General features: G+C 43.2%; 1 protein-coding gene across 4 annotated transcripts in view; it reads left to right on the top strand.

The window, feature by feature from the left end:
• The window catches only part of TNS2 (tensin 2), a 275183-nt gene that overhangs the window by 248391 nt on the left and 13871 nt on the right, over positions 1-12921 (top strand). For all 4 annotated transcript variants that reach the window (XM_077483895.1, XM_077483898.1, XM_077483897.1 and 1 more), the window contains exons 20-23: positions 5460-6025; positions 6114-6200; positions 7452-7583; positions 7664-7753. In XM_077483895.1, coding sequence (XP_077340021.1) covers positions 5460-6025; positions 6114-6200; positions 7452-7583; positions 7664-7753 — 875 coding nt within the window. The remainder of the gene's footprint in view (positions 1-5459; positions 6026-6113; positions 6201-7451; positions 7584-7663; positions 7754-12921) is intronic.

Raw genomic sequence — 12921 nt, 5'->3', positions numbered from 1 at the left:
TATAAAGTGCCAGCCCTGGCCCTCCAGGAAAAGAGCTAAAACATACATAGTACTCTCAAGGATGCAGAAACTTTGTTTAGAGTGGAGAAAACAAAGCTTTTGGTTTTGTAAGTCCCAGATTAGGGTCTGGAGCTCAGTGGCTTTGAAGGAATTTGGGTGTGAAGAAGCCTCCAATCCCATACCTCCCAACTAGGGATGAGCTCAGGCGTATTCGCATGGAACACGTGCAGAGCCCGCCAGGAAGTGAGCGCAGCGCTGCGCTAATCACAGGCAGTGAGACATTGCCCCGATGCGTGGCTGCAGAGATCGGGCAATGTCTCACTGCCTGTGATTAGCACAGCGCTGCGCTCACTTCCTGGCGGGCTCTGCACGTGTTCCAATGCGAATACGCCTGAGCTCATCCCTACTCCCAACTTTCTGAGGTGGGAATGAGGGACACCTGTTAGCAAATAGAGAAAAGAAATGATTGGTTAAACCCACAAGGGTTTGGAATTTACAGATGCAGCAATTTAGAAATTGGATGAAAGGTTTAGCACTGTAAAACACTTTTTGATAGATAAGTAGTATACAGCTATATAGATAAGACCAAGGTAAGAGTAAAATTAGGAGGAAAGAGGGACTGAGGGACTTTATTCTGAAGGAGTCCCTCGAAATTAGGGACACTTGGGAGCTGGATGTCCAATCTTGTGTCTGGTTCTTGCTGGAGACCAGCAGGTAGATTCGTGCTCCACCCTCCTTAGAAGTCTGTGCAAGGGAGCAGTCAGGGATGTGCTGCTCTGCTCAGTGCAGGTGCAGTGTGTAGCAGAACAGACAAAGGCTGAGCGTGCAAGACATAGAGGTACAGAGCATGTACATGAACCCAATGGTTCTGTGTTAGTTGGTCTTTAGGACCAAGACACACAGCCTGACCATTAGTCCTGCTAGAGAGAGAGACGAAGGCAGAATATTGTTTAAGTTCATATTTATAGTGGAAACCCCTGTGTATGTGTAGGCAGTTGTGTTGAACTTTGTAATTTCATTTTGAATAAAAGTAGGCCAAAAGCATTTAAAATGGCATATCTGATGTGGACCGTAATCACTGGTGAAGACTATACCTGAACGAAACCTCCAACATATCTATTCATGTGACAACACTGAAGAAATTACACTTTGCTACAATATAAAGTAGTGAGTGTACAGCTTGTAAAACAGTGTAAATTAGCTGTCCCTCAAAATAACTCAACACACAGCCATTAATATCTAAACCACTGGCAACAAAAATGAGTACACCCCTAAGTGAAAATGTCCAAATTGGGCCCAAAGTGTCAATATTTTGTGTGGCCACCATTATTTTCCTGCACTGCCTTAAGCATCTTGGGTTCACCAGAGTTTCACAGGTCGCCACTGGATTCCTCTTCCACACCTCCATGATGGAGAGTGCAGCTGCTTCTTGGTATACCCCCTAGTATGGGTGAAATATGGGAGGACTGACCTAATGCGGGTCAGCTGGTGGGGGAGGATGGCCTGCATGGAGCAAGTCTCTAGGTTGACTGCGAGGAAGGTGATGGAGTGTGCTGGTCCGTCAACCTTGTGTTCCACAATGGGGACATTGAGATTCCCGAAGATGACTCTGTTTGTCGAGGTCTCCTGGGAGCACACTGGGCTGTTCGATTAACAAGAAGTTGTCCAAGTAATGGATGACTTCTTGACACTGAGCTTTATGCAGCAGTATCCAGGTGAGGGACTGCAAGAAAGTGTCAAATAGCCAGGGACTATTCTTCAAGCCAGAAGTAGTTTGGTAGCGAAGTAGTATGCATCTTTCCATTTAATGCCGTGCCAGCACCAGAGGGATGGGTGGATGGATAGGAGCTTGAAAGTGCCCGAAATGTCAGCTTTGGAGAGCCAGGCACCTGTACCCGCTTTAATAATGGCCTTAATTGCCATGTCTACGAAAGCGTACTTCAGGGAGAACTCCTCAGAGGGGATTAGGGAATTCAGGTTGGGAATGTGGGAAGAATGAGGCACAGACAGGTCGTACACCAAACGCACTTTATTTAAGAACTTTCCCTGGACAAGCCCAAAAGGGCTAACTCTCCAAGTGTTGAAGGGGGGCTGAATGAGGGGACCTATGATGAAGTCTCGCTCCAGTTTGGCCTGTAACAGCTGGTCTATGGCCTGCTCATCAGTGGCTGCTGAGCGGAGGTTCCTCATAGGCCGGTATGAAACCCTGCTGTGAATCCCTGGATAAGGAAGGTGGCCAGGGAGGGAGTGAGGTGTGAAGTGAGATAGAACCCCAGCCACAGGACATTTACTCGGCCTAGTCATGATTTCTTTTGTTGCTTGACCCCACATAAGTTTCTTGGATGTGCCCTATGGCATATGATGCAGATGTGGAGCAGGCAGCATTGGCTGAAATTGCACGAGCCATAATTGAAATTGTTGCAGATAGCTGCTCCTCCTACAGTCCAAACAGCCTGTCTGAACTTGTACACCTGAGGTGTACAGGGTCCCATGGGCCTTGAACTGCACCAGAGGTGGAGGGAAACTCGAAGGGGCGTCTGACTGCTGCATTGGCGCACCAGGTGGCGGTGTGGGTGGACGACTGGCAGATAGCACACAGTGGTGAGCGCAAGCCGGCAAAGTGACAGCAGAACAACTCAGTGTTCATGAGGCTCCAATCCGTGTCTGGAATTATGCCAGCCTGGCTGCTGCCTTGGCGGAAAAGGAACGATGGTAATCGTAGAATGAAAAACCTCTGTATTTATAGCCCAGATCCACCGCAGTGCTGGGAGAAGCTAAGCATAGGACATCTCTCAGCATCCTGAAGGCCAATGCAAATTCTGGGATAGACAATTTTCGGTTGAGCCTGGGATTTTTGGCCTTGAGGACCACTGACATGTCTCCCCAGGAGTAAGCTTTGTTCTCTGCCAGGTCATAGACCGAAATGAGGATAGAGGCAAGGTTGATGTCCTTGCCATCCAGGATATCCTTCCTAATGCTGGCTGGAACCAAGTGGGATAGGTAGACCGTGGGGCTCCACCCTGTGGTACCTGCAGGACAGGGTGTCAGAACCTGAACTGTGACTGGGTCAGGGATAGCCGTGGCCAGGCAAGCCTCCAGGAGTGTCACTCTAGCTTGGGCATCCATGACCGTGGTAGACAGAGATAACACCATGGTGTGGAGTTGAGAGATGGCGGCAGATATTGATTGGAGGGACGCCTGCTGGGTGCTGGGCCTGGCTATGGCTGGCGGAGGGAAGAGGAGCCTAAAGAGCTCAGCCTTCCTAGCTGTAGCGGGGAAAGACACACCCCTGTGCCTTAGTTCCACTGTCAATTTGGGGATGGTCCATCCCCTAAGAGACTGCATGCTGCCACTCTCACTGTGAGGTCTTCACTGCCAGCCTGAGACATGTCTTCTGGGTGGCTTGTGCATTAAATGCAATGTCCTGTCTTTGGGGTCGAAAGTTGGTCGACTGGAACCTATTGAGGATGGCATGGAAAGTTTGCTTCTTTTCCCAAAATCGGTATACATACCCAGCTCATGTCCTTTGGGTTTTTTTTTTTTTTTTTTTTTTACCTGGGGGAATATCGTCCAACCTGGTGCAGGGTGGACCTACTGAACTTGACTGACCTGGAGGAGAAATGACAGATGACAACTGGTGAAGGGTTTGATTACCTGACTTGGAAAAGTGACTGATTTATGCAATTTGTATTGTACTGTGTTTAGGTGACTTGTTGGTTGGAGTGGACAATGAACTGGGCTCTGGAGCATGTACAGAAATGAGACCACAACAACTGGGGCACACCGGAACAAATCGGTGTATCTCGGGTGCGACTGGATTCGAATCGGAGCGCAGTACGTGACAATGAAATGAATGAAATGTTTGCCATGATAGAGGCACAAATCCGTCCTGCTGCGACTGACTGACAATGAACCGGGCTCTGGAGCATGTACTGAAATGAGACCACAACAACTGGGGCACACCGGAACAAATCGGTGCATCTCCGATGCGACTAGATTCGAATCGGACCGCAGTACGTGACAATGAAATGAATGAAATGTTTTGCCATGACACAGACTCGAAACGGTCGCGCTACAACTGACAACGAAGCGTACTCTGGAGTATGTACTGAAATGAGGCTAAAAAACAACTAATGCGCACCGGAAAGAATCGGTGCATCACGTATGCGACTGGATTAGAATCAGAGCGCGGTACGTAACAATGAAATTAATGAAATGTTTGCCATGATAGAGGCACAAATCGGTTCTACTGAAATGAGGCTGAAAAACAAATGAGGCACACCGGGACGAATCGGTGTATCACAGATGAGACTGGATCTGAATTGGAGCACGGTACGTGACAGTGAAATGATCGAAATGGTTTAGCCTTGATATGGTGCGGAATGGTGTGCCGAAAATTGCGACTGACAACAACCTAAATGAAAACAAGTGAGACACGCCTGAACGAAGCGATGTCTCCGCAATGGAATAAGGTGCGTGAAATGAAGAAATGTTTGGTAAAATAACGATACGAGTGAGTGGTAAACGTTATGGATATCAAGGTAGATATTTAAAAAAATGCATGAAATGAAAAGATCAACCGAAACCCTACCTGCAACAGCCAAGCCAGACACATTGTACGAAAACGTTGAAGGGGAATGAGAGCCTTGAAAAACGATGAACACGGAACTCACGGACGCTGATGATTTTCGAATAGTTGGCCTAGTGACGCACAGGAAAGCGACAAAGACCACAGACAAGAGGGCTGGTTAAATACCCTCTGGGCTCCTCCCATAAATTCAGGCTACCATGCTGGCCTTCTTACATATATATATATAGCTCCCAGCAAATGTTGCACTAGTCTCCTCACATCAAGCCTTTTGTTTACAGAGCTAAATAAGACTTCAAGAAAAAGGGAAACACAGAAAGTGCCAACTGAGTGTAGCATTAGAGCACAATTTAATGGCAGTAAGCAATAACACTCACAAGTTAACGATTAAAAAAGGCTCATCTGTATATGGTATCTCTCCTGGCATACAAAGTGGACATCTGCCCTATCTGCCTACTTATATGGTTACAATTACACTCTCTTTGCGCTTACAATTATCTTTTTCTGATGCATTTTCAATAAGACATTAGAGCAGTGATTCACCCCTAATCAGACAGATTTGTGCTGTTGTTTAGCTAATCCATAGTGCTCTGGGAATATGTTGTCTTCTACTAAATGTTTATTAGTAAAACAGGTTAATAATAACAGTATGAAAATATATTATCATAGAAGAGAAATAAAGTAGACTCAGAACCTCTATAGTTTCAACAAACAAAACCAGTAAAACTTTACAAGATAATAACTATCAAGGTATGACCATTAACATTTTCCGGGCTCTTATCTTATGCCTGAAAAATGCTTAAAAATACTCCTTTGTTGATTGCCAAAAATGTAAAAAAAAAAAATATTTGCTCCATTTTCCATTTTACAGGCCTGGAGTCCCACATTCTGTTGTTTCGACCTCAGCATCAGAAGGATATTCAGCCATTCCACAGTCCCCATCACATATAACAAAGACCACCCCTCCGATCCGTGTAACTCCAACCACAGTGACCGTGGAAAGCAACCATGGACAGGCATCAGTGAATCCTGTTTCTGTCCCTACAGAAACATCTACTTCTCCATCCAATCAGTACAGTGTGCCCACTGAAAACATTTACTCTTCTCCTCCCTCTGCTGTGCCAATAAACCCTGTTATACCTTTGAAGAAAAGTATTACATTATCCCTTCCTGACACTCCATCCAACATCAGCCATAAAGGGGAAGTCCCTACCAGCCCACCACTTTCTCCAATGGGAAGCCAGACAGAGCTCCTGTCTCCATCTCCAACCCCATCATTCCCTATCAGCACTGCTTATTATTCTGGGAGCCCTTGTCCTCCAAATGGCCAGCCACCGGTATTGCCAGAAAAGTGCCATACACCAGCTACAGGGGACAAATGTGGTACTCTTGGAAGACCAAGACAACTACAAGAAGAAACGTCACCCACAAAGAAAGGTAAAATAACAAATGCCTACAGCTTTCTGCTCATGTATGAATATTTAGAAGGGACTAAAACATTTCCTTTCCACTTATTGACATTCAGATGTACAGCAGGATGTTCCTTTGGCTTACAACTTTGTGCAGGATTCCTCAAAATTTTGGTACAAGCCAAGTATATCCAGAGAGCAAGGTAATGAAACCTTAATATTATAGTTCCCCTTGTGGTCTGCATTGTGGTGCAGACAGATGTTTTGCAATAAGATGTTACAAATATGTATCAACATTGATCTTGCATTTTTGTTACTAATATGCTGTACTTTATTACAAATAGCCAGTTTAATTTGTAATCGAAACCCAAAAACAATAATGTAATATTATGCAGCATACCAGTGCTGGTTGCATTCCTTTCCTTTTTTCAGGTTTTTTTCTTTTTCTTTTTATCTGGTGATCCTGCCAGTAACACACTTCCTGCCCAAGGGTAAACCACAATACTGTATCTATGGCAGGGCAATGTTGTCATCCTAGGATGGGAAGTTTGTTAGTACTATGGAACGCCTCCCACTCTTCATTTGCTTAGCATAGGGAGCTGTTCTGTAGTCCAGGGAGATACCTGAGAACAATGATAACCGATAAGAGTTAGCAGAGCTAGAGAGCAAAGGAAGCTATCAGCTCACCGGATTTCTAGCAGGATCAAGGGGTATTTTTTGCACTTATCAAATTGATATAACAAAACACACGCAGTTGTACTTTTACAGCGGAATCAAAACCCTCTTATCCGTTACAGCAAAAAAAAAACTGCCATCATAGATTCTGTTTGATCTACATTTGCCATGGTGCTGCACATGTGATCAGTTATGACACCAGCCATTTGATGGCTGGACAGTTCAGTTGAGAACACAAGCATCTGTGACAGTTCTCAAACACAGCATACATTGAATGTAACAGTTAAATCGCTGAATTTAGTTCCACTTTACACTCCTAAAGGGAGCGAATAAAAGAAGTTCATTGTTAGCATTTTATACAAGTTTTGTGTTTTTATGAGTGGCTTCACTGTATTAACATTAATAGAGATATTTTGCAGCTACCCTTTACTGAGAGTATCTGTTCAGCCACCACTTAGATTTTAAGCTACCCTGCAAAGTAACAGTTGAGTTTGAAAAGTTTTGGATCTAATTTTGTGGCTGTTGTGATAATAACTGTTTTAACATTGACAAACCAATACAGGGTTCAGTATGTACTATTCTTTTAAACTCGCTTCTTTATGTAGCCTTGCACTTTCAAGCTATAACATTAACGTTTTAACAAATGTGAGCAGAATATAAAACTAACATGGCTGAATATAACAACCGTTTGGGAAATGAAATGTTCATTATAGCTTTTAGTAATTTAGTAAATTTTACATTTACATTGTTTGCTTATCACTTTTCCTCTCTTTTTTTAGCCATTGCACTTCTAAGAGGTGCAGAGCCAGGTTCCTTCCTGATTCGGGATAGTAACTCTTTCCGTGGAGCGTATGGATTGGCCCTAAAGGTGTTCAGCCCTCCTCCCAATTTGCCAACTCAGCCATGCAAAGGTGACTTGCCTCAAAGTTATTTTATCCTTATTGGTATAATTTGGGCTCAGTTCACATAACTCTTCTCCTTCTTTTCTCAGATCCCTTGGAACAGTTGGTTCGTCACTTTCTTATTGAGACAGGACCTAAGGGAGTAAAAATTAAAGGCTCCCCCATTGAGCCCCATTTTGGTAAGCCAAAAATTGGCCAAGGTAGCTGTTTGCATAAAAGTTTTCTAAAGGTAGAACAGGTGCCTTTGTTCACAACAACTAATCAGATTCTCTATTTCATGCTCCCATGATGAACTTAGAAAATGTAATCTGTCTTCTGTAGCCATCATTGAGCAGTATGGTGGTTAACACTTCTGCCTTGCAGCACTATGTTCCTCAGTTCACCTGAAGGTGCTGACCAAGCATAAATAGAAACAACACAGGCAGAAGAAGGGGACCAGTATATTTTCGGTAGAGTGGGTAAATTTAGAGTTAAAAGGAATGTAAGGCAGTTTTGGATATACAATACACTATGTAGCCAAAAGTTTGAGGACACCTGGCCATCAAACATATCTATTTCAAAACCAGGGGCAATAATATGGAGTTGGCTTCCCCTCTGTGGCTGTAACAGCTTCCACCCTTCTGGGAGGGCTTTTCAGATGTTTTTGGAGTATGTTGGTGGGAATTTGTGCACATTCACCCAAAAAAGTATTTGTGAGGTTAGATAGAAATATTGGAGAAGACCTGCCTCACAATTAGCATTCAAATTAATTAAAAAGGTGTTCAGCCCGGTCTTTGTGCAGTGGGGCACAGTCATGCTGGAACAGAAGAAAATGGCCTTTCTAAACTGCTTTATTAGGGTTTGAAATGCACAGTTGTTTAAAATGTACTAGTAATGTATACTGTAGCATTAACAGTACTCATCACTGGAAAAAAAACTAATCTCAATCATTTGGTGGGTTGTCAACATTCTTTTGGCCATATAGCTAGGTGTGATGGATATGTCCACACAAACTTTTGCACATATAGGGGTTCATTTATTAATACTGGAGATGCTAAATCTGGTGCAGCTCTGCATGTAAACCAATCAGCTTCCAGTTTTTTTTCCAACACTTAAAGTGTTCAGAATTCAGAGAGTAGTCGTTAACCACTTGACCACTGGGCACTTAAACACCCTTAATAACCAGACCAATTTTCAGCTTTCGGTGCTCTCACATTTTGAATGACAATTACTCAGTCATGCAACACTGGACCTATATGAAATTTTTGTCCTTTTTTTCACACAAATGGAGCTTTCTTTTGGTGGTATTTAATCACCGCTGGGTTTTTTATTTTTTGTGCTATAAAAGAAAAAATACAGAAAATTCTGTAAAAAAATGAATTTTTCTTTGTTTCTGTTATAAAATTTAGCAGATTAGTAATTTTTTCTTCATAAATTTTGGCCAAAATGTATACTACTACTACATATCTTTGGTAAAAATAAGTACAAATTGGTGGATATTATTTGGTCTTTGTGAAAGTTATAGAGTCCACAAGCTATGGTGCCAATATCTGAAAATTGATCACACCTGAAGTACTGACGGCCTATTTGAATTCTTGAGACCCTAACATGCCAGAAAAGTACAAATACCCCCCAAATGACCCCTTTTTGGAAAGAAGACATTCCAAGGTATTTATTAAGAGGCATGATGAGTTTTTTGAAGTTGTAATTTTTTCCCACAATTCTTTGCAAAATCAAGATTTTTTTAACTTTTTTTTTTTTTCACAAAATTGTCATATTATCAGTTTATTTCTCACACAGCATATGCATACCACAAATTACACCCCCAAACACATTCTGCTATTACTCCCGAGTACGGCGATACCACATGTGTGAGACTTTTACACAGTGTGGCCACATACAGAGGCCCAACATGCATGGAGCGCCATCAGGCGTTCTGGAGCACCCAGGACAATTCTGGCATTTCTCTCCTACATGTAAAAATCATCATTTATTTGCTAGAAAATTACATAGAATCCCAAAACATTATATATGTTTTTTTAGCAAACACCCTGGAGAATACAATGGTGGTCGTTGCAACTTTTTATCTCGCACGGTATTTGCGCAGCAATTTTTCTAATGCTTTTTTTTGGAAAAAAAACTGTTTTGTGCTTAAAAAAAAAAAAAAAAACACAGTAAAGTTAGCCCAATTTTTGCATAATGTGAAAGATGAAGTTACACTGAGTAAATCGATACCTAACATGTCACTCTTTAAAATTGCACAGGCTCGTGGAATGGCGCCAAACGTCGCTATTTAAAAATCCCCATAGGCGACGATTTAATTTTTTTTTACTGGTTATATGTTTTGAGTTACAGAGGAGGTCCAGGGCTAGAATTATTGCTCTCGCTCTAACGTTCGCAGCGATACCTCACATGTGTGGTTTGAGCACCGTTTTCATATGTGGGCGGGACTTACGTATGCGTTCGCTTCTGCATGCGAGCACATGGGGACAGGGGCGCTTTAAAAAAAAATATATATATTAATTGTTCATTTTACTTTATTTATTTTAGTTTGACATTTTTTTCCCCAAAAATAAATTTTGTGATCACTTTTATTCCTATTACAAGGAATGTAAACATCCCTTGTAATAGGAATATGGCATGACAGGTCCTCTTTACAGTGAGATATGGGGTCAATAAGACCCCACATCTCACCTCTAAGCTGGGAAGCCTGAAAAAAAAAAAAAGATTCTGGATTTGATCGTATTGGCGAGTCGGTAGAAGCACCGGAGGGCAGCGGGGGGGGGGGGGGGGTGTCTATGGCTGGGTATTGTAGGGTATCACCGACTATGGCTGGGTATGGCTGGGTATCTCAGAGTATGGCGTTGCAGAGTATTGCGTTGCAGAGCATTGCAGGATATTGGAGGGTGTTGCAGAGCATTGCAGTGTTGCACGGTATTGGCGGGTGTTGCAGAGCATTGCAGAGTGTTGCAGGGTATTGGCGGGTGTTGCAGAGTGTTGCAGGGTATTGGTGGGTGTTGCAGAGCATTGCAGAGTGTTGCAGAGCATTGCAGAGTGTTGCAGGGTATTGGCGGGTGTTGCAGAGCATTGCAGAGTGTTGGCGGGTGTTGCAGAGTGTTGCAGGGTATTGCAGAGTGTTGCAGGGTATTGCAGAGTGTTGCAGGGTATTGCAGGGTATTGCAGAGTGTTGCAGAGTAATGCAGAGTATTGCAGGGTATTGCAGAGTATTGCAGGGTATTGCAGAGTAATGCAGAGTAATGCAGAGTATTGCAGTGTAATGCAGAGTATTGCAGAGTATTGCAGAGTATTGCAGAGTAATGCAGAGTGTTGCAGGGTATTGCAGAGTAATGCAGAGTGTTGCAGGGTATTGCAGAGTAATGCAGAGTATTGCAGAGTATTGCAGAGTGTTGCATGGTATTGCAGAGTAATGCAGAGTAATGGCAGGGTATTGCAGAGTAATGCAGAGTAATGGCAGGGAATTGAGGGGTTAATTTTTCGGTGAGCAGCGATGTGGGCACTGCAGATGCAGCCCACATCGCTGCTGACACCGATCTCTTCCCCCTCCACTGTTCCGATCAGTACAGAGAGGGGGAGGGAGGAACCGGCGTCATAACATGACGCCGGTTTGTTTACAAGTGATCACTCCGTCATTTGACGGAGCGATCACGTGGTAAAAGGGCGCTATGAGCGGCCGTTTACCGTGATCCGTGATGCGCCGGGTGCTGTGGACCCGGCGGTCACGGATGCTCTCGAGTGCGCGCCCCAGGGGCACGCGAGAGCGGAATTCTGGGAGGACGTCATATGACGGCCTCCCAGAGATAAGAAACCGCCCTGTGGCCGTCATTTGGCTATAGGGCGGTTGTTAAGTGGTTAATGATTCTTACTCTGAATGGTCTAAGGTTATCAGTGGTGTACCCCAAGATTCAGTGTTGGGAGCCCTACTTTTTAACATCTTTATAAATGATATAGGGTCTGGCATTAAAAGTACCATTTTAGTGTTTGCAGATGACACAAAGCTATGCAGTGGAATAACGTCCTTACATGATGTCTCCAACTTTCAAGTCTAACTCAATGCACTGTTTTATTGGGAAACCGTGTAGCAAATGAGGTTAAGCTCTGGTTCACATTAATGCGATTTGCCATGTGATTTGACATGTCAAATCGCATTCCAAATCAGTGGAAATTCCCAGCAATGGCAGCGCATGAATCGGTGCAGCGCTGCACCGATTCCCAAAAGTAGTTTCTGTACTACTTTTGGCGATTTTGGGGTTCACAGATGTCTCTGAAATCACACCCGAAATTGGGACTGACATGCAGGAATGAAATTGTGCGAGTTCAGCTGAATTTCGCGTAGTCAGTCTGAACCTAGGCTTAATGTTGATAAATGTAAAGTTATGCACTTGGGGGCTGAGAATATGCATGCATCATACATACTAGGGGGAGTACAACTGGGGGGATCCATAGTGGAGAAGGATCTGGGGGTTTTGGTAGATCATAAGCTCAATAATAGCATGCAATGCCAAGCTGCGGTTTCCAAAGCGAGCAAAGTCCTTTCTTGTATTAGGAGAGATATAGACTCCAGAGAGAGAGATATAATTTTGCCCCTGTACAAATTAGTAAGACCTCATCTGGAATATGTTGTTCAGTTTTGGTCACCGGTTCTCAAAAAGGATATCGGGGAACTGGAGAAAGTGCAGAGAATGACAACCAAACTGATAAGTGGCATGGAGGAGCTCAGCTATGAGGAAAGTTTAGAGGAACTGAATGTATTCTGTCTTGAGAAGAGGAGATTAAGGGGAAATATGATCAACATGTATAAATACATAAGTGGTCCATATAGTGAATTTGGTGTTGAGTTATTCACTTTCAGGTTATCACAGAGGACAAGGGGGCACGCTTTACGTCTAGAGGAAAAAAGATTTCATTTCCAAATTTGGAAAGGTTTCTTCATAGTAAGAGCTGTGAAAATGTGGAATAGACTCCCTGCAAAGGTGGTTCTGGCCAGCTCAGTAGATTGCTTTAAAAAAAGGCCTGGGTTATTTCCTGTGGAACCTGATTGCCCACTATGCACAACTGAACCATATTTTACACTCCAATTTTAGTAAATCAACCTCATTGTTTCTTTTGTTTTTTTTTAATAGGCAGCTAAATGTAAAATACTGCCTAGTGCCTACATATATTTCAATTTTTACAAGCCATCCAGCAGGTGGCGCTTTAGGCTCAAATATAAACAGCAGTTTTAAACTATATCAGCTTTAAAAATATAAAATTTACCCAAATCTGTTATAGTATGCATTTCATTGGAAGGCCCATTTGATAAGCTGCCATGTTTTCATTTGTCCTTGGTGTAGGAATTGAGGTTTTTGTT

This window comes from Lithobates pipiens, unplaced genomic scaffold, assembly GCF_037356315.1.
Source record: "Lithobates pipiens isolate NorthernLeopardFrog02 unplaced genomic scaffold, aLitPip1_a1.2 Scaffold_16, whole genome shotgun sequence".
NCBI lineage: Eukaryota > Metazoa > Chordata > Amphibia > Anura > Ranidae > Lithobates > Lithobates pipiens.
This window is presented reverse-complemented; position numbering and strand designations above follow the sequence as displayed.